Source organism: Girardinichthys multiradiatus, chromosome 23 (genome assembly GCF_021462225.1).
Source record: "Girardinichthys multiradiatus isolate DD_20200921_A chromosome 23, DD_fGirMul_XY1, whole genome shotgun sequence".
In the NCBI taxonomy this organism is placed as follows: domain Eukaryota; kingdom Metazoa; phylum Chordata; class Actinopteri; order Cyprinodontiformes; family Goodeidae; genus Girardinichthys; species Girardinichthys multiradiatus.
In genome coordinates this window covers 34,293,549-34,321,173 of record NC_061815.1, presented here as the reverse complement: position 1 = coordinate 34,321,173, position 27,625 = coordinate 34,293,549, and the positions used below count along the sequence as shown (strand labels likewise).

The 27,625-nt window shown below is 38.9% G+C and overlaps 2 protein-coding genes across 4 annotated transcripts; both read left to right on the top strand.

Annotated features, from left to right (window-relative positions):
- The first annotated feature begins 3,534 nt into the window (after positions 1-3,534).
- Positions 3,535-10,013, top strand: LOC124860084. The gene is made up of 6 exons (XM_047353060.1): positions 3,535-3,595; positions 7,808-8,140; positions 8,232-8,573; positions 8,673-8,798; positions 8,888-8,925; positions 9,008-10,013. Exons 1-6 carry the CDS (start codon positions 3,535-3,537, stop codon positions 9,134-9,136), a joined length of 1,029 nt encoding a protein of 342 aa, XP_047209016.1. The 3' UTR covers positions 9,137-10,013.
- Positions 10,014-23,571: 13,558 nt separating this feature from the next.
- On the top strand, positions 23,572-25,766 carry LOC124860742. 3 transcript variants are annotated; one of them, XM_047354283.1, is made up of 6 exons: positions 23,572-23,641; positions 23,863-24,192; positions 24,280-24,612; positions 24,716-24,841; positions 24,933-24,970; positions 25,054-25,766. In XM_047354283.1, the coding sequence occupies exons 1-6, from the start codon at positions 23,581-23,583 to the stop codon at positions 25,177-25,179; spliced, it is 1,014 nt and encodes a 337-aa protein (XP_047210239.1). In that variant the 5' UTR covers positions 23,572-23,580; the 3' UTR covers positions 25,180-25,766. The 3 variants fall into 3 exon arrangements, with proteins under 3 accessions (XP_047210239.1, XP_047210238.1, XP_047210240.1); XM_047354282.1 differs by having other exon boundaries at positions 25,051-25,766; XM_047354284.1 differs by having other exon boundaries at positions 23,573-23,641; positions 23,937-24,192; positions 25,051-25,766.
- The last annotated feature ends 1,859 nt before the right edge of the window (positions 25,767-27,625 follow it).

Genomic DNA, 27,625 nt, shown 5'->3' with positions numbered 1-27,625 from the left:
CCTCACTGAACGTCTGGAGTGAGTTTGCTGCACTGAAAGTAAAGGGGCTGAATAATATTGCACGCCCCACTTTTCAGTTTTTTATTTGTTAAAAAAGTTTGACACATCCAATAAATTTAATTCCACTTCACGATTGTGTCCCACTTGTTGTTGATTCTTCACAAAAAATTAGAATTTTATATCTTTATGTTTGAAGCCTGAAATGTGGCAAAAGGTTGAAAAGTTCAAGGGGGCCGAATACTTTCGCAAGGCACTGTAAGTGTGAAAAGGAAAGATTTAAAACCATGATATGTCCTCTTGAAACAGTGAGGTTACCGAGTCCAGACTACCCTCTCGTCCACAACTCGCGGGACGATGGCTATGAAAAATATCCACAATTTTGAACCACAGGCTTCGGGTTGACCTCAAGGCATTGCTGTCCTTAATATATTTGGCTTTTGAGATTTTTAAGCTTTTTCCGCACTGCCGCGATGTGCAGTAAAATCCCTGGCTTGTCATTCTCTCCACTACCTTGGTGGACATGACACATTTCACCCCCAATGGGGCTTGCTTTGGAGCAGGTACCAAAAAAAGCCATTACCAGCCACGAAAAGTCAGTTATTGAAACGGTTGCAAAATCAGCTACACAAGAGTGGAGCCGGCCAAAGTAAAGTCCATGGAAAAGTTTGAAAATGTTTCCGAACCAAAAAAAAAACACATTACATCATACCACCATGCTTTAAGACAGCATGCAAACCATAAAGTTAACCATAGCTTAGTATAAATAACAGCATCTCTCTCTTTTGGTCAGGTAGGCATCTGGGTGGGTAAGAGAATTAGTCCAGTATTTTTATCATCAACTTCATTAACTTTATTATAAACCGCTTTAACACCAGCCACAGCTGAAACAAAGTGCTGAACATCAAAAGCAATAAAATTACAATAAGGAAAAACTAAGCACACAATAATAAATCAAAAAACTGGCTACAAAACACAACAAAACAATGAAAAAACAGATAAAAACAATAACAGTACAAAATTATGTAAAATCAAATCTCAGTTGGGTTAAAAGTGAATGAATTAAAATAAGTTTTCTAACTAGTTTTAAAAATAGGCAGTGAAAGGGCCTGTCCAATGTGCAAAGGTAGAGCGTTCCATGATTTCAGAGCTCCAGTAGAGAAGGCCCTGTCTCCTCTAAGCTTCCGCTTTGAGCTGGGAACCACCAGGACCAACTGATTAGCTGACCGAAGGGACCAATTGGGGGTGTAACGGTGGAGAAGCTCTATCAAGTAGGATGTGGCCAAGTTATTTAAGACCTTAAAAAAAAAACAAGGATTTTAAAATGAACTCTAAAATACACTAGGAGCCAATGAAGAGAAACCAGAACTGGAGTAATATGCTCCCTTTTACGTGTTCCTGTTAAGAGACATGCTGCAGCATTTTGCACCAGCTGCAGGCGAGTAGGTGAGGACTGGCTGACTCCGAGATAAAGGGAATTACAGTAATCTAATCCCGATGAGATGAAAGCGTGGATTACTGTTTCCAACTGTTGCCTTGAAAGAATAGTTTTCCTTTTCGCTATTTTTCTCCAATTATAAAAACTATATTTCAATGTGGCCCTTATTTGACTGTCAAGTTTAAAATCATTGTCTGTCTTAAAAGCAAAGTTTGTTACCGTTGGCCTAACATACATTGCCAGGGATTCAAGTTCAACCGGAGATTTTCCACTAGGTCCAAAAACAAGAACTTCCGTCTTATTCTCATTAAAATGTAAGACATTTTGGGCCATTGAAGCTTTAATATCCTCAACACACAATTTTTAAAATTATTTTAGCTAGTCATTGTGCAGGTAGGCACAGTACTGTTGTTTCTTTGCATCCCTGGTTATCCTACAGATTCATTTGAACATGCACAAAATGAAGTAAAAAAAACTGTGAGCAGAAATGCAGACTGTTGTATTGCTTTTGGCAGTGTCTCAGGCTCTTATGTTGCTTAAGTTATAAAGTCTAGTTAAAAGGTGGGGTTGCTAGCAAGAGGATGTAGCTTATAAGACAGACATATGGACTTCATTTTGAATGTAAAAAAGGTTACCTCTCAGAAATTGGTCCATATTAATAATATGTACATGTTGTTTCAGAATGATAGTGATGGTTAAAATGTTGTCTAGATGGAAACACACTGCTTTGTATCCTGATTTGAACCAGGGCTTGACATGTGTGGTTGAAGATGGCAGTAGGGCTGGGTTGGTGAGGCTTGGTGCACTATGTGTGTGCCTCTTTGGCCTGGGGGCTGCTGCTCCTGTGCTTAACTGACAACCTACCTCTGTGGGGGGTGTATGGCTGCCCTGGGGTGATGTCTTGTGTCTGTCTCGCTTTTCCTCCTGCAACCTTCTGGAGCGGAGTCCACTTGTCCTTTGCTGCTCAATTCACAGGATAACTCAGCCTCTAAGAATCTAGTTTTGTTTTTGCTGGTCTTTGTTTTTCTCAGTAAAGCTGTCAGTTTCACAGGAAATTAAACAACCGTTTACACCCTTGTTCATAACTCCAGCCTCTGTTGTGCTTCAGTTTCAATACATTAACTATCAGTTTCAAGCAACAAAACTTTGTAGCCATAAAAGCAGAATTAGTCAAAGTAAACTGAACACATCTACATTGTATATTGAAAAAAAAACCTCTTTTGGTGTCTTGTTTTGCATTTCTAGCAGTGTCTGCTCACTTTGCATGTGCACATACTGTGTTTCTGAGAGTGCAAGCAATGACCAACAAACAGGAAACATGAGGTGTGACTTTGCAGTGGGACAAAGACCCTGCAATCGGATCACGGATGCTATTAAAACGTTCTTACCAAGTATGGTAAGCTCTATAGTTGCAAAAGTCACCAAACAGGATGTTCTGATAGAGTAGGTATTGCAGCTGTTAAACCCTTCTTGGAAAAAAAAACAAAAGTTCTATGGTTTTGCGGTTTACTTATTTAAAGTAGTTTGAAGTGAATTATCAAGATTGTTCTTATTGTTATAATATAAATTCTTACAACATGCATTGTTAACAAATTTACGGTTATTTGCTGTTAGTATAATTTTACTTCCTCTGTAATATTATTGCACATGCAGAATTGAACCTAATTTGAAAACTTACGGTCTGCACAGTGTGTCTCATTTGGTAGTACTGTTGCCTTGCAGCAAGAAGGGTCTGGATCAGCCTGGGGGCCTTCGGCATTGAGTTTGCATGTTCTCTTCATACATGGGTGGATTCTCTTCAGGTTGCTCTCTCTTCCTCTCATAGTCCAAATGTGTGACTGTTAAATTAATTGGTCAATCTAAAATGCCCTTGGGAGTGAGTGTGTGTGTGGGAGTGTGTGCTTGGTTATATGTTGTTTGTATAGATAGGCATCAGATGCCTGCCCCCCACAAGGGTGCAAGGATAACCAGATATAGACGACGAATGGATGGATGGATTTAAAAAAAAATGTGATGTGAAGTTCATTTGAGCTAATGATTTTATAAAATTAATACAACTTTAGAGGTTTGTTAGAGAATGTTATTGAACAAACAGCGTCATGAAGAGGAAGGAACAGCGCAGACAGGGCATGGATAAAGCTGGGGAGAAATTTAAAGCAGGTTTAGGTTTTAAAACAATATCTCAAAAGCACGACATCTTAATGAGCACTGTTTAATTAATCTTCCAAAACTGCAACCTACCAACAAATGGCCACCGACCAAAACTGACAGGCAGAGCAAGAGGAACATTGATCAAAGAGGTGCCAAAGAGCTCCACGGTATTTTAAGAAGAGCTACATACAGATTGACAGCTAAAATAGGAAAATCATTTAATTGCCCACTTCACTAATTTGGCCTTTTGGGGAGAGAGGCAAGAGGAAACTTGTTGTTTAAATAAACCCATAAGAGATTCCATTTGCAAATTGCAGTCCATTTTGTGGAGGATGCTCTCGTCACATTAGATATATTTTAACTTTCTGGCCTCCATGGAAAATGCCATGTGTGGGTAAAAACTACTAAGGCATAACATCCTGAACCCATTCACACCATGGTGAAACATGGTAATGGCACCATTAGGCTGATGAGATTCTTTTCTTCAGCAGGGCCTGGGAAGCTGATCAGAAGTGATTGAAAGCTTAATGTAGTTACATTTAAGACAATCCTGGAGGAGAACCAATAAAGTCTTGAGACGGGGTCAGGGGTTCACCTTAAAGCAGTTCAACAGCATTTCAATCTGAAAAGACTCACAAAGAAAAGGTTTAATGACGTGAAATCACATGATTATTTCTTTGGCGCTCGGACCTGGGAGAAAGACATGAATGCTGAGAATGACATGAGTTAAGATGAACATTTGTAAGGTTTATATTTAGAGATGTCTTCTCCCGATCCGATACTGGTGGTGGATTGGCGGTCAGGGAGCGAGGAAGCCAGGAGGAGACGGGAAGGAAGATGGTAGAGGTGGGGTGGAGGAGGAATGAGCTCAGCTGACAAGCAAGGATGAACACTGCTGAAGGTCCTTTAAACTTAAGGGGTCGGAAGGTGATTGGATGGAGAATCAGGTGGACAGGATGCTGATTGGAGGCCGGGAGACACACAGAAGAGTCATTGGAAGGTGGAGGCGGTGAAGATGAGTCTTTCATTCTGAATTTTTGTCTAAACTACATTAAACATGCATTCAGAGCTATCATGGAAAGGTTTAGATTAGAGCATTTTCAGTCAAAGTCCAGACCTATATCCACCTGAGAATATGTGGCAAGACTTGAAAATTGATGTTCATAGATATTTTCAAAGCATTCTGATTGGGCTTGAAGAATTTGCAATAAAGAGAGGGCAAAACTTGTAAAGTAATGTTTCAATCTGGATAATTTTCTAAAACATAATCGCAACCATCTCCAGATATAACTGCTATTTATGTAATTTACAGTTAGTTTAGCACTATTCTGGTAACTCCCACCCATGCTAGAACCTTTTATTGTCTACAGCAAAAGAGTGGCTTTGACTCTTAGAACAGTTTCCGGCCTACAAAGAAATTTGATCACCATTTTGAATAAAATGGGATCATGGACATGAAGTAATCGGAGACGGACCAAAATAAGTTACCATGTACATTTGTTTTAATTTTAGACCTTTTTCTGTAAGATGATAAATTACATTGCTGAGCAGACAGCAAAACCAAGAATGCATGACTACATAGATAGAGAAGTATGAATGACTCTAAGGATATCTAGTTTAGCTGGAGCTGGCTATTGTAAGGAATGTTCCCAATAAATGACTTTTCAGTTGGAATATGGAAGATAGAGCTTGATTCCAACACAAAAGAGTAGATTTCAGTAATACTTTGATTCAGTTTTATTATATTTGACTAAGATATTTTACTGGTTTTATTTAAGTAGTTTTTATTACCTGTACAGTCAAATAAGCAGAATAACTTTTTAACCAGGACTCTTTGAGTTGCAATCAGTAGTTTAAAGGTTGACTAAACTTTTTCCAGACTTATAATATTTGAAAACCTTGGAACACATTTTTCCAAATGATTTTGTTTGGAAGATGTTTGTTTTTCAGTGTCTTCATTTCATATTAACCTCTTCATTGCTATTGAAAATTAATCCTAAAATGTCAATGGAAAACCTGTTATATGTTGTGGACATTTGGAAACCTGATTGCATGTCCTACAAACACAGCAGAACAAAAGCAATAATGTGCTTTATTACAACATGTGACAGACAGGCTTTTTATTGTGTTACAGGAAATCTGGTTGTTAGAAGAACAAATCATATACAGGTCCTTCTCAAAATATTAGCATATTGTGATAAAGTTCATTATTTTCCATAATGTCATGATGAAAATTTAACATTCATATATTTTAGATTAATTGCCCACTAACTGAAATATTTCAGGTCTTTTATTGTCTTAATACGGATGATTTTGGCATACAGCTCATGAAAACCCAAAATTCCTATCTCACAAAATTAGCATATTTCATCCGACCAATAAAAGAAAAGTGTTTTTAATAAAAAAAACGTCAACCTTCAAATAATCATGTACAGTTATGCACTCAATACTTGGTCGGGAATCCTTTTGCAGAAATGACTGCTTCAATGCGGCGTGGCATGGAGGCAATCAGCCTGTGGCACTGCTGAGGTCTTATGGAGGCCCAGGATGCTTCGATAGCGGCCTTTAGATCATCCAGATTGTTGGGTCTTGAGTCTCTCAACGTTCTCTTCACAATATCCCACAGATTCTCTATGGGGTTCAGGTCAGGAGAGTTGGCAGGCCAATTGAGCACGGTGATACCATGGTCAGTAAACCATTTACCAGTGGTTTTGGCACTGTGAGCAGGTGCCAGGTCGTGCTGAAAAATGAAATCTTCATCTCCATAAAGCTTTTCAGCAGATGGAAGCATGAAGTGCTCCAAAATCTCCTGATAGCTAGCTGCATTGACCCTGCCCTTGATAAAACATAGTGGACCAACACCAGCAGCTGACACGGCAACCCAGACCATCACTGACTGTGGGTACTTGACACTGGACTTCTGGCATTTTGGCATTTCCTTCTCCCCAGTCTTCCTCCAGACTCTGGCACCTTGATTTCCGAATGAAATGCAGAATTTGCTTTCACCCGAAAAAAGTACTTTGGACCACTGAGCAACAGTCCAGTGCTGCTTCTCTGTAGCCCAGGTCAGGCGCTTCTGCCGCTGTTTCTGGTTCAAAAGTGGCTTGACCTGGGGAATGCGGCACCTGTGGCCCATTTCCTGCACACGCCTGTGCACGGTGGCTCTGGATGTTTCTACTCCAGACTCAGTCCACTGCTTCCGCAGGTCCCCCAAGGTCTGGAATCGGCCCTTCTCAACAATCTTCCTCAGGGTCCGGTCACCTCTTCTCGTTGTGCAGCGTTTTCTGCCATACTTTTTCCTTCCCACAGACTTCCCACTGAGGTGCCTTGATAAAGCACTCTGGGAACAGCCTATTCGTTCAGAAATTTCTGTCTGTGTCTTACCCTCTTGCTTGAGGTTGTCAATAGTGGCCTTCTGGACAGCAGTCAGGTCGGCAGTCTTACCCATGATTGGGGTTTTGAGTGATGAACCAGGCTGGGAGTTTTAAAGGCCTCAGGAATCTTTTGCAGGTGTTTAGAGTTAACTCGTTGATTCAGATGATTAGGTTCATAGCTCGTTTAGAGACCCTTTTAATGATATGCTAATTTTGTGAGATACAAATTTTGAGTTTTCATGAGCTGTATGCCAAAATCATCCGTATTAAGACAATAAAAGACCTGAAATATTTCAGTTAGTGTGCAATGAATCTAAAATATATGAATGTTAAATTTTCATCATGACATTATGGAAAGCAATGAACTTTATCACAATATGCTAATATTTTGAGAAGGACCTGTAATATGGTGTGTTGAAGTGTGCTTATTAAACATAAACAACTTTTTCTTTGACACCATCAGTAGGAAAGTGTACACATTTTGTGGCATGCATTAAGGTTGGAAAAAAGGGTTTATATAATTTCCACTGTGGTTGTAGTGCAGTAAAACCTCACGACAAAAAAGGCCAATCAGGTTGTGTGAAGTTGTTCACTCCCACTCTACAAGAATATATTAGGAGGGTTCATCCTATGATCGCCTCTTAGTTGGATGTCGCTATAATGGATTGATACAAAAATGATTTTCCTATTTTATGCACTGCTCACTCTCAATTTTGGATGTAAGTATATCTACAAATGTGTAATGTACATTAATAATTAAATTTGCATCTACCAATTCGTGTTTGACTGTGTGTGAAATTCAGTTTGTTTTTTAAGTAGTAGGATTATTTGTGGGGTGTATTTACAGTTTGCACAGAAGATAACAAGTTTGAGATAAAGATTGTGACTGCTGGACAAAATGTGACCCTGACATGTCCTCGCCAGAATTCTGATCTCTACCAAGAAACCTTTTACTGGATCCGCCTTGTTTCTGGAAACTGGCCTGAATTTCTTGGAGCAACATTTAACTTTGAGTTTGATGATGTTTCTAAGATTCCTCGCATTGAGACAAAACAAGAGCAAGGAGAATTTCTTCTTCATATTAATGAAGCTCAGCAAAATGATATTGGTCTTTACTACTGTATTAAAATCAGACAACTTGACTTCATCTTTCTGAATGGAACCTTTCTACAAATTAAAGGTAAAACTATCAAGAAAGTATTAACAAGATCATTTTCTGACTTGTGAGTAAGTTTCTTCTGGTTGTGAGAGTAAAAAATGTTTCTTTACAGGACAGGAATCAGATGTAACTGTTGTCCCTCTGAAGTCTCCATCTGGTCCAGTACATCCAGAAAACCCAGAGACTCTACAGTGTTTGGTTCTCTCTAACTCTGAGAGGAAAACATGTCCAGCAGATAATAGGGTGTACTGGTTCAGAGCTGGGTCAGATAATAATCATCCCAGTTTACTTTATCTCCAAGGAAACAGTGGAGATGAATGTGAGAAGAGTCCTGAAGTTCCCTCTGCACAGAAATGTTTCTACAACTTTCCTGAGACCTCTGATGCTGGGACTTATCACTGTGCTGTGGCTGCATGTGGACAGATATTATTTGGAAATGGAACAAAACCTGGGGGTATCTAGATAACTTTTATGAACAATAATGATGATGTGTCAGTAGAATATAATTTTTAAAAGCGCCAATATTCTTTCTTTGTTTCTTCAACCTTTCTAGGTCCCAATTTACTGGAGTTCTCCAAAATATTTCTTCCTACATTGTGCTCGGCTTTGGTAATAAGTCTGGCTGTAATATCTTGGCTCATTTATAAAATCAAGAAGAAAACGTGTAGTTGTTGCAAAGGTAATACAATTTTAATATGTCCATCTATGAAATAGCTCGTAATAGGTTTAAGATTTAAATTTTTTTATTTTTTGTTTTTCGGTAAACAGAACCTGTACCAAGCGTTGGTGGTAACCAACTACAGCAGGTGAGATACAAAATATTATTGGATACTCTCTGTTATTAATTAAGTTTATCATTGTTTTTTAAATTTGCTATTATTTTCTTAGAGGGAAGAGAATGCTTTGGTTTATTCAGCACCCGCGTTCAACAGGAACAAAGCTAAGAAAGGAGAAAGAAGGAATGTAAAAACGGCGCAGGAGGAGACGGTCTACACTGATGTTAAAACACTTCGATAGAACTTTGCTCTAAACTGGTGAAGTAATTGTTTTCTATTTTTGAAACTGGTGGTAGAAATATATATTTTTTCTAATTAATTCTGCATTATGTATCGTTTCTACATAATTTTCTATGCAGGCTGATAGAGGTTCATTTATTTTTATCTTGGTATTTTGTAAAATGAAGTCCAACCCATTGTTTCTCAATCTGACTTTCTTTTGAAATATTTATTGCAATTAGAATTCAATTCCAGCTTCATATAAAAATGCTTTCTAATTAGTTAACTGCTTAAAGGTACAACATTGTGTGATCTTTTATTCTTCCATTCTGTTTTAGGCATTTGCATATTTTTTTATTTTTTCTAACTTATGCACTAGAGAACAAATATCGACAAGACAAAAAGCCACATTTTACAAAACTGGTCAATTTATGTTTAATTTGTTATTCAAAACTTATTTGGAAATTAAAAAAACAGAAAATGCAGTAAATAGACAAAAAAATTCTATAAAAGATTTAAAAAAGTACCTCCTGTAATGAAGGTTTACTGTTTAATCATCCTTACTAGGATGCATTTAATGAGTAGTGGTCCCAAGGTAGTTAACACATGTATAATGTTAATAGGTATATCATTTGTTCTTAATTGTAACCTTTTTCTTTGGTAATTGTAATGTATTTGGCTTTCCTTTTCTCTACAAAGAGACACAAAGAAGACAAAAAAGGGATGTGTTTAACATAGGTAAATACCTACTTATATTAACAACACAACTTTGGAGGCACAAAAATACAAGCCAGATGCTTTACGTTGGAGACACACAGCATATGGGAATATATAATATATTTTATTCAAATAAAACACAAATCTTCTGTGTCCTGTTTATTGCTTTGACTACTTTGACTACTGAAATTCAAGCCTGACTTTGATGTATTTCCTTTGTCCTGGTTGTTTTATTACATTTTGTGTTACCATGTGAGATCGAGATAGTATTAAGAACTTTTTTTTATTACAGTCAGAAATTACTTTGTGTTGTCTAAACTGATCAAGAACTTAGGTTCCTAAACTCAAACAAGTAAACAAAAAATAAAAATCTTTAAGGAAATTTATCGTACATATATAATTTAATGTTAGTTTGTGACAACATCTGAGAACACTCTGTTGTGATTATTAATCTGAGAATATTATTTAATATTTAATATTAATATTTTATCAAATAATATTACGGTCTGTTAAGGGTTGTCTTGTGAATACCAGCCCAGTAAGGCGATGGTATTAGGACAAAATAGAAAGGTGTGAGACGAGCTCTGACATTATTGAACAGCATAAACTCTGCACATACATGGAATTAATTCACACAATTTTTTAAAATACAAGAATTTATTAACAAAAATAAGTCAACTCAAAGTCAAACATATTTCAATCAACAAACTCTTTACTATGCTAAAACAATCCAACTAAACTACCAAGCATAATTAAAGAATAACGTAGACTAATGGGCTATGTACAATATAAACAAGTTGATCAAAGATGATTGAAAATTGTGACCAAAAAGAGTGATGAAACATCACTATGCAATGTTTATGTTTGAGAACCAAGGATTATCTTGAAGAATCTGGAAGTGAAGTTAAGTTAGTCTTGGAACTAACTTAGACAACCATTCACAATGCAAGATCAGATAAAATATTATTTGAATAAAATTATGTTTTAAAGAATAATCTGCTGAATAAAACCAACCTTCTGGATGACCATTTCTCAATGGTTTCTAATTAGCTGCCTTCATTTATTCAAATAATATTTGAAGAAATATTATTAAGGGAGTATTTCGGAAACGAGCCAAATCTTTCTGGAGAAATTGGGTTTAATGGTGTTTACTTAGTTATCAAATCTAGTAAATTATGTTTAGGGACTATTATTTACTGGATTGAAGACTAAACCTTTCTGGGTAAATATTATTTAGCACCAGAATCAAACACACACCTTTAAAAATACCGTTAATAAAAGGGTTAAAATGCATAAGCGCGGACGGCGCGTTATGATCAATCTTCTGTGTTTAAAATCACCCTGCAAGTAAAGTTTGACTTAACTTAAAAACACAGAACACAAACAGGGCACGTGTGCTGCAGATAGCCTGCTAGCACTAAGAACTAAGATAGTCGAGTTTCACACAAACAAAACCAAACTTCATAGAATGAAAACGTTCAGATAATTTCATCCTAACTGTTAATCTGCCCAAACCCAACATCTGACCATGGTGAGGAAATGTTGTCCAAGGGGCGAAGTTTGAAGAAACGTCCACAGTCAACAAGCGGTTAGCTCGGTAGCTTCGCAGGGGGTTGAAGGTGCGTTCGCTCTGTGAATAAAAGGGTTAGCTCCGGAGCTGTAGTTGGGCGGCCTGTCCTGTCCGCTGACCACATGGGTTAACACAATGATGCAACTTTTAGTTTTGGAATAGATTTTGTGCTATTTTAATCTAGATATCCATAAATGTTATATACTAGATGTTTATTTAACACATACTTGCTCAGAGGGTGCCAAACATCCACTCTTACCAATAACTTGCACACTTTCTAGGGTGATGTTCTATTTCCAACTCTAAAGGTAATGATGGTGCTGAGGAGGAATTTTGTTCTGCATGTAACATACACCATATTATCAGAGGTATTAGATCACCCTTCCACATCATTAATTTAGGTGTTGCTGATCAATTCCATGGCCACAGGTGTATAAAATCAAACAACAAGGCATGCAGACCGCTTCTAGAAACACTGTTAAAATATCAGGTTGTGATATTTCAGTGATTTCCAGTGAGGTGATGTTATAGGATATCACCTATGCAAGTTGTCAAAGATTGCCTGGCTATCAAATGTTGCCAAGTTAACTGTCAGTGGTATAATCACAATGTGGAAGTAATAAGGAACAACATGTCAGGCACAAAGTTGTACACCACATAAGATCATAGAGCAATGTTAGCAGATGCTGAGGTGCATGGTGTGCAGAGGTCAACATTCTGCAGAGTCAATAGCTAAAACTTTATGTGGCCTTATCTTGAGAACAGTGCATAGATAGCTTCATGTAATTGATTTAATGGCCAAGCAGCTGGATCCAAGGATAACATCAACAATTAAAATGCTATGTGTTGATTGAATGGTGTAAAACTTGTGACCATCTGAGTCTAGCACTGCAAATATGTGTTTGCTGCAGTGAAAAATAATCTCCTCTTTCTTGTGATCCAATGGACAACTCTGGGTCTGTGGCACCCCACAAGGAGGGGCCACATGGGGCTATTAAAAATCTTGGGGTGGATCACTAAAATTAAAACCAATGACTGACTTTGAAAAATGCTGTGATGATGTAATATTAATAGGGACTGCAAAAATAAAATAAAATAAACTATCACAGACCATTTGTCTTTTGTTTTTACAAATTTGTATTTAAGACTGACTAGAAAAAGAGCATTTAAAATTCTCCGGAACACTTTCCAGAATTTAAAGTTTTACAGCCTACATGCACAAGAAGAGGCTCTGACAAGTGCAGGTGTTAATTTCTCCTTTTCAGAGCATCCGGGATAGTCCGTGCATCTCCAGAACACTTTCCAGCACTGTGAAAACTGGGAAATAAACATAAATGGATGCTCATTAAGTGTTTGATAAACAAGGTTATAAACATAACTGAATGCATTAACTGTAAAGTTGAATTCTAAGATTAATAATTAGTTTACTATGGTGGTGATTATAGAGTGTACACTGGTTATTGCCTCTATGACCTTCAAGTCAATGATCAGGCCAGGTGACGTTTTAGCGTTTCTTTAATAAGCAGATTCAGGTACCACATATGTACCTGAATCTGCACATTGGAGGCTGCACAGTGAGGCAGTCGTAGCACTGTTGCCTTGTAGCAAGAAGGTCCTGGGTTTGACTCCCGGCCAGGAGTCTTTCTGCATGGAGTTTGTATGTTTTCCACATGCATGTGTGGGTTCTCATCGGGTACTCTGGCTTCCTCCGAAAGTCAAAAAACATGACTGTGAGGTAAATTGCTCTCTCTAAATTGCCCTTAGGTATGAATGAGTGTGTGCATGGTTGTTGGTCCTGTGTCTTTCTGTGTTGCCTTGCGATGGATTGGTGACCTGTCCAGGGTATACCCCCCCTCTCGCCCGTAGACTGCTGGAGATAGGCACCAGCTCCCCTGTGACCCACTATAGAACAAGCTATATAGAAGATGAATGAAAAAGGTACCAGGTTATGTGTGTTTGTGGTTCTACAAAACAGAATGCACAAATAAAACATTTTTGTATAATTCATTGTGATCACAACTACCCATTTAAGCAGATTACATAAAATATTACTGTCACAAGCTGTATCGTAAGCCTAATTGGCTCAAAGGGCTTTATTTGTAGCCTGAACTATATTTGGTAACAAATGAAATATACAGTTTAATCATTACTATAGTCCTGTGTTGCAATCCCTTATAACGTGGAGATCCAGTTAGAAAAAGGCAACTAAATAAAATAAAAATCACCAACTCAAGGTAAAAACTTATCTTTATTAGCCATATATTTTCTACTAAGTAAAAGGAGCTAACACAAAATGCCCAGAACCACAAACCTACATACACAACTCACCAGTCTTATGGTCGCACACTCTTAAAGATACTACATAAACTTTATCCAAAATCGGCTTCTGATGATTCTCACTGCTGTCTTTACATCTGTTCTAAGATTTACTCACAAACCTGCCACACCACTAGTGGCAAGCTTGAAAACTGCATCACAGGCCCGCTTTCCGAACGTAGCTTTACATTGTCATAAAATGCAAAATAAATGTGAATAAACTAGATTTCAAGTCATAAAACGAAATACTTTTATATAGAATAGCAGGCAAAGTTTCTGACAAGTAAACGTAATAACAGTATAAAACATGACATACCTCACTTCGCTTGCAAAGGTACTAAACTTCTGCAAACATGTAAACAGTGGGTCTCTCATAGATATAATGCAGCTAGCTGGAGTCAGCATGAGAGGTAAAATACAGCATGGATGCAAGGTGTAAATATACATATAAACGAGTTGCATCCGTTTAAAAGCGAACATACAGGTCCTTCTCAAAATATTAGCATATTGTGATAAAGTTCATTATTTTCCATAATGTCATGATGAAAATTTAACATTCATATATTTTAGATTCATTGCACACTAACTGAAATATTTCAGGTCTTTTATTGTCTTAATACGGATGATTTTGGCATACAGCTCATGAAAACCCAAAATTCCTATCTCACAAAATTAGCATATTTCATCCGACCAATAAAAGAAAAGTGTTTTTATTACAAAAAACGTCAACCTTCAAATAATCATGTACAGTTATGCACTCAATACTTGGTCGGGAATCCTTTGGCAGAAATTCTGATTCAATGCGGCGTGGCATGGAGGCAATCAGCCTGTGGCAATGCTGAGGTCTTATGGAGGCCCAGGATGCTTCGATAGCGGCCTTTAGCTCATCCAGAGTGTTGGGTCTTGAGTCTCTCAACGTTCTCTTCACAATATCCCACAGATTCTCTATGGGGTTCAGGTCAGGAGAGTTGGCAGGCCAATTGAGCACAGTGATACCATGGTCAGTAAACCATTTACCAGTGGTTTTGGCACTGTGAGCAGGTGCCAGGTCGTGCTGAAAAATTAAATCTTCATCTCCATAAAGCTTTTCAGCAGATGGAAGCATGAAGTGCTCCAAAATCTCCTGATAGCTAGCTGCATTAACCCTGCCCTTGATAAAACACAGTGGACCAACACCAGCAGCTGACACGGCACCCCGGACCATCACTGACTGTGGGTACTTGACACTGGACTTCTGGCATTTTGGCATTTCCTTCTCCCCAGTCTTCCTCCAGACTCCGGCACCTTGATTTCCGAATGACATGCAGAATTTGCTTTCATCTGAAAAAAGTACTTTTGACCACTGAGCAACAGTCCAGTGCTGCTTCTCTGTAGCCCAGGTCTGGGGAATGCTGCACCTGTAGCCCATTTCCTGCACACACCTGTGCACGGTGGCTCTGGATGTTTCTACTCCAGACTCAGTCCACTGCTTCCGCAGGTCCCCCAAGGTCTGGAATTGGCCCTTCTCCACAATCTTCCTCAGGGTCCGGTCACCTCTTCTCGTTGTGCAGTGTTTTCTGCCACACAATTTCTTTAACACAGACTTACCACTGAGGTGCCTTGATACAGCACTCTGGGAACAGCCTATTCGTACAGAAATTTCTTTCTGTGTCTTACCCTCTTGCTTGAGGGTGTCAATAGTGGCCTCCTGGACAGCAGTCAGGTCGGCAGTCTTACCCATGATTGGGGTTTTGAGTGATGAACCAGGCTGGGAGTTTTAAAGGCCCCAGGAATCTTTTGCAGGTGAGTTAACTCGTTGATTCAGATGATTAGATTCATAGCTCGTTTAGAGACCCTTTTAATGATATGCTAATTCTGTGAGATAGGAATTTTGGGTTTTCATGAGCTGTATGCCAAAATCATCCGTACAAAATCATCCGTATTAAGACAATAAAAGACCTGAAATATTTCAGTTAGTGTGCAATGTATCTAAAATATATGAATGTTAAATTTTCATCATGACATTATGGAAAATAATGAACTTTATCACAATATGCTAATATTTTGAGAAGGACCAGTATTAGACCCAGCCACAACATTAACAGACACCATCAGACTTTCAGATAGAAAAGACTAAACAATTACTTCAACTCACCAGCTGGATCAGAACCTGCTGCAATCCTCTACAGAGCATGACAAATTCTCCCTTATACAGATTACCAAGCTCAACCTCCTTATCGTGTTATACATGTTACCGAGCTGACCGCTTAGACGTCGGTAATTTAAAGAGACAGAGCAGTGGTTCATTACACTATAAGCAGAAACAAGTAACTTAAAAACATTATAAACAGGGCAAACTCTAACCATCATTTAATGCTACATTCACTGGCAATCAGAAAAGGCAGGTGTGTTTGCTGACAAGTGGACAACTCAACTTGAGTCGTGAAACAACAGCTTATCACATCTGGGGGTGGGAGGTACACTGGGGTGGCCACTGTCATTCAAAGGTGGGTCGTGGCCCACTGTGATGTCATTGTAAGTGTAAATTTTGTTGCAGCGGTGATTTCATTTTGTGCTTGTTTCTCAGTAGTTGGGTTGAACCTCTTAGTGGTCAAAGGAGACCAATTTGAACGTTTTGGTCTATACGCAACACTATGTGTATTGGAAAACTAACACTGCACATGGTTAAACATGGTGGTGGAATCATTACGCCATGAGGATTGTTTTCTTGAGCAGGGACTAGGAATGGTATCAGAGTAGGTTGATCAATAGATGGAGCTAAATACAGGAACATCCAGTAGTGGAATCAATTGGAGGCTGAAAAAGACTTGAGATTGTTACAGAAAAGAAATATGTATAAACATAAGGCAGTCTGGTCTTATGCTGTTTTGTAGCTGAGCCAAGTTTGATGGATGTGCACAAGACAAACTGAATAATGGGAGTTGAGAAGATGGGCAAAATCCTGGGGCAGGTTGTACTTCTTGAATTGCTGCAAGACATACAGTCTCATGGGCCTTCCAAACAGTGTCTATGTGAGAACCATCTCGTGTCTTGAGAAAAGGTGGCTCCTATGAACTGGAGGTCATTTACATTGGTTGTGTTGTTCCTCGGAAGTCCAATGTCAACTCCACAGTCTTGAGCGTGTTAAGCTCCATGTGGTTTTGACTGCACCAGTGGACCAGCTGATCCACCTTCTGTCTTTACACAGACTCTTGTCCTGGATCAGACCAATTAAAGTAGTGTTAACTGCAAACGTCTGGAGTTTAACAGACAGATCCCCTGGTGTGCAATCATTTGTGTACAGGTAGAAGAGCATTGGGGAGAAGACACAACTCTGTGGAGTGACGTGATGATTGTCCTTGTTGACAAGAAGATACTCCCCAACCTCACTGCTTCGCTCGACTTGACTCAACTCAGCTTGGCTCTACTCGACTCTACACTGTTAAAGTCATTTTCCAATTTAGCAAGCTTTTTGTCAGAATCAAAGTAAAGGAAAAGAAAAGAGGCAGAAAAGGCTGTGGACAGCAAGATGAAACCCTGGCGAGGTGCAAACGAGTGTGGAAAGTCATAGACTGGTGTCAAACGGAAGACAAAAGGGAGCTAGATGATGTGAGGGTGAGCTTATGGTGCTTAATGTTACCTTGCTGTAGTGGTCATACAGTACATATAATAAGCCCACCATATAATGATTTAATGGTTATGATATTAGGTATTGTAATAAGTATGCTGCGTACGTGTTTAAATGGCTCTCTGGTAAAAGAATTTGGGCGTTAACTGAAAAATGGGCTATTCTAGGACTCCCAGTGGTGGAACGTTATTGTTCCTGGTTTCACATACATGCAGAGGTTGCAAAACTTCAGAATGTCTGAACAAACATTTAGCTTCCTGTGTAAAAACTGCATCCAGCTTTGGAACGGCAAGATACAATTATCCTTAAATGTGTGCCTTTAAGGAAGAGAGTAGCCATTGCACTGTGAAAGCTAGCTACCAGCTCAGTGTACAGGAGTATTGGGCATCTTTTTGAGTCAGCATCACAGCTTTGTGCAGAGATGGTTTTGGTTACAAAACAAAGACTTGTGAGAACTTAAATGAATCTTATGCTGAGGCAGCAGTACTTCAATCTGTGGTGGCGGTGACAAAAAATGTAGAGGAGGACAAAAATGTGCAAGATACTCTGATGCAGGACTTGCTGAGCAATAGTTAGAAATATTCTTGTTACCTTTCCAACCCAAAGTCCAAACATCAATCATTGCATCTCACTATGAATTGTGGCATAAACATTTGTCTTTTTAAAATGTATCTATTTTTTCTTTTTTTTCTTTTTTTTTTTTTTACATATTACAAAGATTTCATGACAAATTGAATGCTGAAAGAAAAAAGCCAAGAATAATCCAACAGTTAGATAACTCACTTTTGGTTTGATATGATTAGCTCAGTAGTATTATGAACCATAAGTAATTTAAAACACATTAAATTTCATTATGAGTATCAGAAAATACAGATGATAGTGAGACAGAATTTCTTGGTAATAAAGTGGTAGCACTAAGGAGTAAGGTTACTTCTGCACTGGCACATCGAGAAAAAGTTGACTGTTTCTTAAAATTGATCCATCAGTGCACAGAAATGTCAACGCTTGGGTTGTATTATTGACTCCTCCCGCCATGGCTGAGATAAAGTAGAAAATCAGGAAGGAAGCAATTTAATAGTCAAAATTGTTTATTACACAGCAGATGGAATAAAAACTAATTAAACTAAGCAAATCAGAATCAGAATCAGCTTTATTGCCAAGTTTGTGCGTACAAACAAGGAATTTGACTCCGGTACACTTTGCTCTTTTGTTCTGTTTTTGCATTACAGAATATACAAATTTACAATTTACAATGTACAATATACAATGTACAATGCAATATTCTGCATTACAGAATATACAAATGTACAATTTACAATGTACAATATACACATATCTAATAGAAAAGGTGCATTTGCAACATCTGTATGCTGTTGTTCTGTACTCTATTGAATGTTCATCAGAGAAACAGCCTGGGGGAAGAAACTGTCTCTGTGGCGGCTGGTTTTAGTAAACAGTGCTCTGTAGCGGCGGCCTGAAGGTAAAGCTCTGAACAGTTTATGTGCAGGGTGTGTGGGGTGTGCAGAGATTTTAGCAGCTCTTTTTCTGACCCTAGACCTGTATAAGTTCTGGATGGAGGGAAGGTCAGCTCTGATTATTCTCTCTGCAGTCCTGATTATTCGTTGCAGTCTGGACCTGTCCTGTTTTGTGGATGAGCCAAACCACACTGAGATGGAGGAAGACAGGACAGATTGAATGATGGCAGTGTAGAAGATGACCAACAGCTCTTGTGTGTCCACCACCATTTCCACAGTCTTGAGTGGGTTCAGTTTCAGGTAGTTCTGACAACACCAGTATACCAGCGATCCACCTGCTCTCTGTATGCAGACTCATCACCGTCCTGGATCAGTCCAATGACAGTGGTGTCGTCTGCAAACTTAAGGAGTTTCACGGACGAGTCCGATGAGGTGCAGTCATTTGTGTACAGAGAGAAGAGGAGTGGGGATAGAACACACCCCTGGGGGGCACCAGTACTTATTGATCTGGATCGGGAGAAGATGCTCCCCAGTCTCACCTGCTGCTGTCGGTCTGTCAGGAAGCTGTTGATCCACTGACAGGTGGAGGCTGGGACGTTGAGCTGTGTGAGCTTCTGGTGGAGGATGTCTGGTATGATAGTGTTGAAGGCCGAGTTGAAGTCTACAAACAGGATCCTGGCGTACGTCCCTGGGTGGTCAAGGTGTTGCAGGATGAAGTGTAGACCTAAGTTAACAGCATCATCTGCCGACCTGTTTGCTCAGTAAGCAAATTGCAGGGGGTCCAGCAGGGGGCCTGTGATGTCTTTCAGGTGCTTCAACACCAGCCGCTCAAAGGATTTTATGACCACAGACGTCAGGGCTACAGGCCTGTAGTCATTTAATCCTATGATGGTGGGTTTCTTGGGAACCGGGATGATGGTGGATCGTTTGAGGCAGGAGGGGACCTCACATTTCTCCAGTGACTTGTTGAAGATCCTTGTGAAGATCGGAGCAAGTTGATGTGCGTAGGCTTTTAGACATGATGGGGAGACGTTATCAGGTCCTCCAGCTTTCTTTGTTTTCATGCGCTGAAAGAGCTTTTTTACCTCTTCCTCGGAGATCTTTAGTGCGGGCAGAGGATCTGATGGTGGGGGGTTGGTTGCTTTATGGGAGGAATTTGTTCCTGAATGGGATGTAGAGGGGATGATTTGAGGTGTGAATGGCTTCTTGTCATGTCTGCAGTAGAAGCCATTCAGACGGTTGGCCAGGAGACGACTCTGTTCAGGATGGGTGGAGGGGCTCTTATAGGCAGTCAGGTTTCTCAGACCGGTCCATACAGCTGAAGTGTCACCAGTAGAATGGCTGTTCTTAAGCTTCTCACTATAGCTTCTCTTAGCTGCTTTGATCTCTTTTGTTAGTCTGTTCCTGGCCTGCCTGTACCGCGCCCAATCTCCACTGCTGTGAGCTTCTTCCTTTTCCCTGCGCAGATTCCTGAGGTGTGGAGTAAACCATGGCTTGTTGTTCCCAAAGGTGCAGAAGGTCTTGTTCTGCACACACATGTCCTCACAGAAACTGATGTATGATGTCACCACATCAGTTAGTTGGTTTAAGTCAGTGGCTGAGCTTTCAAAAACAGTCCAGTCTGTGCATTCAAAGCAGGCCTGTAGCATCTGCTTTGATTCCTCAGTCCACTTCTTAACAGTGTGAACCTTGGGTTTGGAAGCTCTTAGTCTCTGTCTGTAGGTTGGGATGAGGTGGATAAGATAATGATCCGAAAAACCCAGAGCAGCCCTGGTAACAGCATGATATGAGTCCTTTAAAGCTGTGTAACAATGGTCCAGTGTGTTTTTGTCTCTGGTGGGACACTTAATATGCTGTCTGTATTTGGGGAGTTCATTTGAGAGGTTTGCGCTGTTAAAATCTCCCAGTATTATGATGAAAGAGTCCGTGTATTTTTTCTCCAGGTCTGTAATCAGCTCAGCAAGATGTTTTTCCGCGGCAGAAGTGCAGCCATGCGCTGGAAAATATGAGTCGATTATTATAAACGAGGAAAACTCTCTCGGTGAATAAAACGGCTTACAGATTATGGAAAATAACTCCAGATCCGGGCTACATGTTTTTCCCAGCACTTTTACGTCTCTGCACCAACTTTCATTTATATAAAAGCAGATTCTGCCACCTCGCTTCTTCCCCGATAGCTCGCTGCGATCCGCTCCGAGCAGCTGGAAGTCCGGCAACAGCAGTGCGCAGTCCGGGATGTTTTCACTCAGCCATGTCTCGGTAAAGCAGAGAACCGCTGATCCGCGGAGGTCTGTGTTTTTACCGGTGAGAAGAAGCAGCTCATCCATCTTGTTGTTGAAAGAGTGGACATTTGCCAGGTGGATTGAAGGCAGTGGTGTGCGAAGTCCTCTTTTGCAGAGCTTTACCAGCGCGCCAGCACGCTTTCCCCTCCGCCGTTTTCGGCGCAGAATCCCATATAGAGCCGAAGCTCCGCTTGCCAGGAGCTCAGTGAACCTCGGATCAATGAAAGATGGTGAAAAAATCCCAAGAGAGGACTCTCTGATGTTGAGAAGTTCCTCTCTACTGAATGAGACCACAGGATTGTTGCCCGACACCACAGAACTGTGGCTCAAAAAACATAAAAACACGCAAAATACAAAAACAAAGAGAGAGTGAAGCAATATAGTGTAATAAACTGATATCAAGTACCAGTACCTAATGGAAACCCCTAATAACCGAGACGAGCTAAGCTATGTAGGTACTAGTGGAAAATGGGCTTTAGTCAGGAAGCGGGTAATCTACTAACAGGTAGAGACTGAGACTGCGAGATGGGTGAACACTCCTAGAGGAGGATATCTGGGATGAGGGTGTTGAAGGCTGGACTGAAGTCCACAAATAAGTCCTGGGTAATCAGGATGGTAGTCAGGATGTTTGGTCTGATCTAGTAAGAAGACTGCAGGTGATCTAGCAGGGGGCCTGTGATGTTCTTCAGATGGTTTAACACTGTAAAGGTGTATCTTTTGGGCATCAGGATGATGGTGGAACTATCACGGTCTGAGGTTGTTTTGGACCAAAATGCAAACATTCGCTTGGGCTCAGCATATTGAAAACAGATCTTCTTTAATTAAGGCTCGGAGATCAGCACTTACTCGTAGGAGATTCAGAGAAGAGAATTCACAAGAAGCATAATCCAAAGAGTTCGGGGAAAAACGTGAAAAACATGGAACCAACGAAAAATAATTAGAGGAACCAACATGGAACCAACGAAAAATAATTAGAGGAACCAACATGGAACCAACGAAAAACCAACGAAAAATAATTAGAGGAACCAAAATAAATCAGGGAGGAACAAACAGTATTGAAGAGTATATGTAGTGCCACATACAGGTGAGACAGGGAGAACATTAGTCATGAAGCAGGTAGACCGAATGAAGCAGATGATGGTGGCAGTGGCTGAGAGTAGAAACATTGGAACTAAACAGAGATACAAAGTCAATAAAACCAAAGAACACTTTTCACAGAAGTAACAGAACATAAAATGCACCATAAACAGAACAAGTAAGCAATAAAACCTAAACAAATAAACTAAAACATCACCTGGGTAATATAAACAATAATGATCAGAGGCAAGATCCAAAATAAAACTGAAACATCTTCAAATCATGATACGACATGAGTTCTTTATATGTGGGGGGTGTGGGAGGTGTGAAGAGCCGCATTTCAAACCTAGAGTAGATGCTGTTAAAGTTGTCTGCTAAATGAGGGTTCTGCTTTAGTTGGAAGGAAGGTCTCCGGCAGCTGATGATGTTCTACAGAGCTCTCCAAAAAGATGTTGAGTCATTTGCTAAGAAATTGTTTTTTAGCTCCTTGCATCATTGATTATTTTTGAATGTGCAGACCATCTTGGTCTGCAAACGCATGTTTAAAAAAAAAACAAAAAAAATATGGACACATAGTCAGTGAGGTTGTCCAGGTCAGCTGCTGAAGCTTCAAAAACACTCCAATCTGTGCAGTTAAAGCAAGCCTGTAGCCTCAGGTTGAATTGAAACTAAATCTACAGTGGTCAGGCAGTGCTAAAGCTAATCAGGGCACAGTCTGGCAGTTAAAATTCCCCAAAATAATGATAAAGAAGTCTGGGTGTTTTTTTTCTCCATATCGGTTATTATGTCTGCTAGTGGTTTTCATTTGGGATGTAAACACAGACTAGGGTAAACAAGAAGAACTCATTCTATGAACGATAAGCCTTACAATTCATTAAAAGCACTCTAGGTTAGGGTTCCATGACCTGTAACACTGCTGCATCAGTATGTTAGCCATTGTTTAAGTAAAAGCAGATTCCATCACCTCTCTTTTTCTCTTCTTTATTTAATATGGACTTCTTCATTTTAAGATGTCAATGGAAAGCCTGCCCTCTGTTTTAATTTTTGGAAACAGATCACATATCCCTCAAGGGTTTTAGAACAAAAGCAATAATGTGCTGTTTTACAATATGAAGCACACATGCTGTTTATTGTGTTGCATTAAATCTTTGATATGCACACATGAGGTAAATTTATGTTTGGAAGTGTGTTTACCACACATAAACAACTTTATCATACTATTAGTAGGAAAGTGTACGCACTTTGCTTCATCTGTTAAGGATGGAAAAAAGGGGTTTATATTATTTCCACTGTGGTAGTGCAGTGAAACCTCACAATAAAAAAAAGCCAATCAAATTGTTCAGAAATTGGTCACTCCCACTTTGCAAGATTATATTAGGAGGGCTCATCCTATGATCGTCTCTTAGTTGGATGTCGCCACTAATGTTGGTCAATACAAAAATGCTGTTCTTATTTTATGCACTGCTATCTCTCAGATTTGGATGTAAGTACACATACAAATGTGAAATATATTATTTTGAGTTTTGCATCTATCCATGTTATTATTTTTAACCGTTTGTGTGAAGTTCTGTTTCTCTTATAGAATAGTATAGTCTTTATTGTCATTGTATTGGGGGTACAACGAAATTGAGGGATGGCATATGATAGTGAGATCATTTATGAGATAATTTATAATATATTATCATTTATGCTGTTTATTTCCAGTTTGCACGGAAAATAAGTTTGAGATAAAGACCGTGACTGCTGGACAAAATGTGACCTTGACATGTCTTCGGCAGACCTCTGCTCTCTACCAAGAAACCTTTTACTGGATCCGTCTTGTTTCTGGAAACTGGCCTGAATTTCTTGGAGCAACATTTAACTTCATGGACGATGATGTTTCCAAGATTCCTCACATTCAGACAAAGCAAGAAAGAGGAGAATTTCTTCTTCATATTAATGAAGCTCAGAGAAATGATACTGGACTTTACTACTGTATAAAAGTCAGACAACTTGACTTCATATTTCTGAACGGAACATTTCTGAAGATTAATGGTATCAAATGATGACTTATAGTTGCCTTTTTGTACCTATTAGTAATTTTCTTTTCATTGTCAGGTTAAAATATGTTTTCTTTTACAGGACAGGAATCAGATGTAACTGTTGCCCCTCTGAAGTCTCCATCTGGTCCAGTACTTTCAGAAAACCCAAAGACTCTACAGTGTTTGGTTCTTTCTAACTCTGAGAGGAAAACATGTCCAGCAGATAATAAGGTGTACTGGTTCAGAGCTGGATCAGATAATTATCATCCCAGTTTATTTTATCTCCAAGGAAACATTGGTGAGAAGAGTCCTGAAGTTCCCTCTGCACAGAAATGTTTCTACAACTTTCCTGAGACCTCTGATGCTGGGACGTATCACTGTGCTGTGGTTGCATGTGGACAGATATTATTTGGAAATGGAATAAAACCGAAGGGTATCTAGAGAACTTTTATGAACAATAATGATGATGGTAAGATCAGTGGAATATAATTTTTAAAAGCACCAATATTCTTTCTTTGTTTCTTTAACCTTTCTAGGTCCCAATTTACAGGAGTTCTCCAAAATATTTCTTCCTACATTGTGCTCGGCTTTGGTAATAAGTCTGGCTGTAATATCTTGGCTCATTTATAAAATCAAGAAGAAAACATGCAGTTGTTGCAACGGTACTGCAAGTTTAATATTTCCAACTCTCAAACAGTTGTTAATAGGTTTAAGATTTTTATTATTTAATTTTTTTTGTCTCTCTGTAAACAGAACCTGGATTGAGTGTTGGTGATCACCAGCATCAGCAGGTGAGATGCAAAATATTATTGTCAATTCTCTTTCTATTAAGTTTAGTATTGTTCTTCTTATTTCTGGTGTTTTTTTTCAGAAGGAAGAGAACACTTTGGTTTATTCCGCACCAACGTTCAACAGGAACAAAGCTAAAAAAGTAGACCGAAGGAAGGTAAAAACGGCGCAGGAGGAGACGGTCTACACTGACGTTAAAACACTTCGATAGAACTTTGCTCTAAACTGGTTAAATAATTGTTTTCTATTCTCAAAACTGGTGGTAGAAATATATATTTCATTATTGAATCTGTACTATGTATAGTTAATACATCATGTTCTATGTAGGATGATTCAGGTTCATTGTTTACATTTATCTTGGTATTTTTAAAAATAAAGTCAAAACCATTCTTTTAACTCTGATTTTCCATTGTAACAAATTTGCTATTCATTGCATCTAGAATTAAATCCCAGAGGCATTAGCTGTGTTTTTTTTTTTGCTAACATTTGCTTAATATTGAACAAATATAAACAAAAAATGCAACGTTTGTAACATTGTAATTTAAAGCTTGTAACAAATTTGTAATTATTATTCATGGTATTTAAAATCCCTATGAATTCCATTTTGATATGTGATTAATTTAAATCTGTTTAATGTTTAGTTTGTTGTCATAGCTTTTCTGAAAATAGAAAAAAGAAAAAAATAGATTAAAAATACAACTTGAAATAATAGTCTACCACTAAATCATCTTTACTAGGACACTTTTGTATTAGATATGTTGATGTTTTTGACAGTTTTATTAAATTGTGTTAACCATGTACAGTTGAGATACTTATGAGGGAAACTTTTGTCACAGTCAGAAATTACTTTGTGTGATATAAACTAATTGAGGTTAGTCAACCCAGATAAATAACAAAAAGAAATCTCATACAAGCTAAAAAAAAATGTCATATGAAATTTTTTGCAGGTTAAGTTGATTTGATGTTCAGAGTCAGAATTTCCTGTAGCAATCCCAGAGAACATTCTTTGGTTTATTTCAAGTCTTAAAGTCTTAAATTGCTGATATTTACACTTTATTGTGACATGTTCATGGGCGTCACAACCATGGGGGATGTGGGGGTTTTACTACCCACACATTTCCTGCTAAATGGACTGAACACTCACACAGGGTGGTTTTAAGCAAACACCTGATGTAAAGCCTAAATGTTGTTTTTGTAGACATGCTAGCTTAAGTAAGTAATTTAGCAGACAGTCTAATATTCTTACCACTGTCCTATTACCAGACAGTATCACTAAGATGCACAAAAGAAAGAAGCAGAGGAGAAAACTTTTAGACAAATTGAATTTTTCAACAAATATAAGTTAAGCTAAAAGCAAGCAGGAAAAAAATTGATGTTAAATTAGCAAATTTAAGATGCTATTCATACTTATTTCATGATATGCTTTACTTTAAGTTCCCTCCCTCACCTGTGCCCTGCTTGTTTAGAGTAGTCAGTGGATGGATGCATCTGTTTCAGAGAGAGAACAGGACGGTCCAGAGCTTTACAGTGAAATAAATTTAAATTTAGGCATAATAAAAGTTTTTTTAGATGCAGTTTGTGTGTGTGTGAATGGTGAATGTGTGGTTGGGGGGTGTGTGTGTCATGGATATATGTAGGCCCATGTAAAATTCCAAATTTTATTTTAAATATTTTAATTAGGGAATATGGCCAAAAGTAAAGACAGAGAAAAGGCTGACACCTGTATAGCAGACATGAAGGACAGAGTAAGGAAGAGGTCTGAGATGCTGAGGAGGAAGATGAATTGGTTGAGGGAGGGTCAAAGAACTGAGAGGAGGCTGTTACTTGTCTATAGTTTTTAAGATCAATCAATCAGAACCTACATATAACTGTGTGCCCTCATCAATGGATAAAAACATGGATAAAACATGGACTCTGAACTGTACACACTGATGCTGGTTGGAACCTCTCTTCGACTTTAAATTAGACTAACCTACTTCTAGCTCAGCCCAGGAAGGAGTCACAGTTAGAATCCCTGTGATGTCATTGAGCAGTAACAGAAACACTTTGCTCGCTGAACTTCGCTCTCTTCCACGACTCCCAAAGGGCTGGACAGCAGAGGCAACACGCGTGAATGTCCTGCTTCCTGGTGTTAATAAAAATTTTCCTCTAGCTTTTGTCCTAACTGCGAGTTAGGCTAATCTGAAAAGAAGAGTTGACTTAAATAAAAAATAATCACAACAAGTTTAATTAAATGCAAGCTACATTGAATATATCAGAAAAGAGTATATTCACATAACATGTATGCAAACTAATTACGTTTTCACTCCACTGGGATCAACGTCACCCCTAAGTGTATGAGCCAGCACCACGAACGAAAAAGATACCTGTTCTTAACATTACACAGTCTTATATAGAACATGTGTCTATCTGATGGCTAAAGCGGGGGTGTGGCCAGGTTTAAGAGCTGTCCCACCCATTGTTGGTGGTAGCATTGCCTGAGTAACAACTGCTGCACAGTCATGGAGTTTTGACGAAAATTAAACTTGGAAGACTTATCTCCACTTCCGGCTCTGTCGAACTACTCCACCACGTTCTCCACTCCAACCAATCAGCTCCTGGTCTGCATTCCTCTTCAGCCAATCATCCCTCCAGGTTTAATACGCAGAATCTCCTGC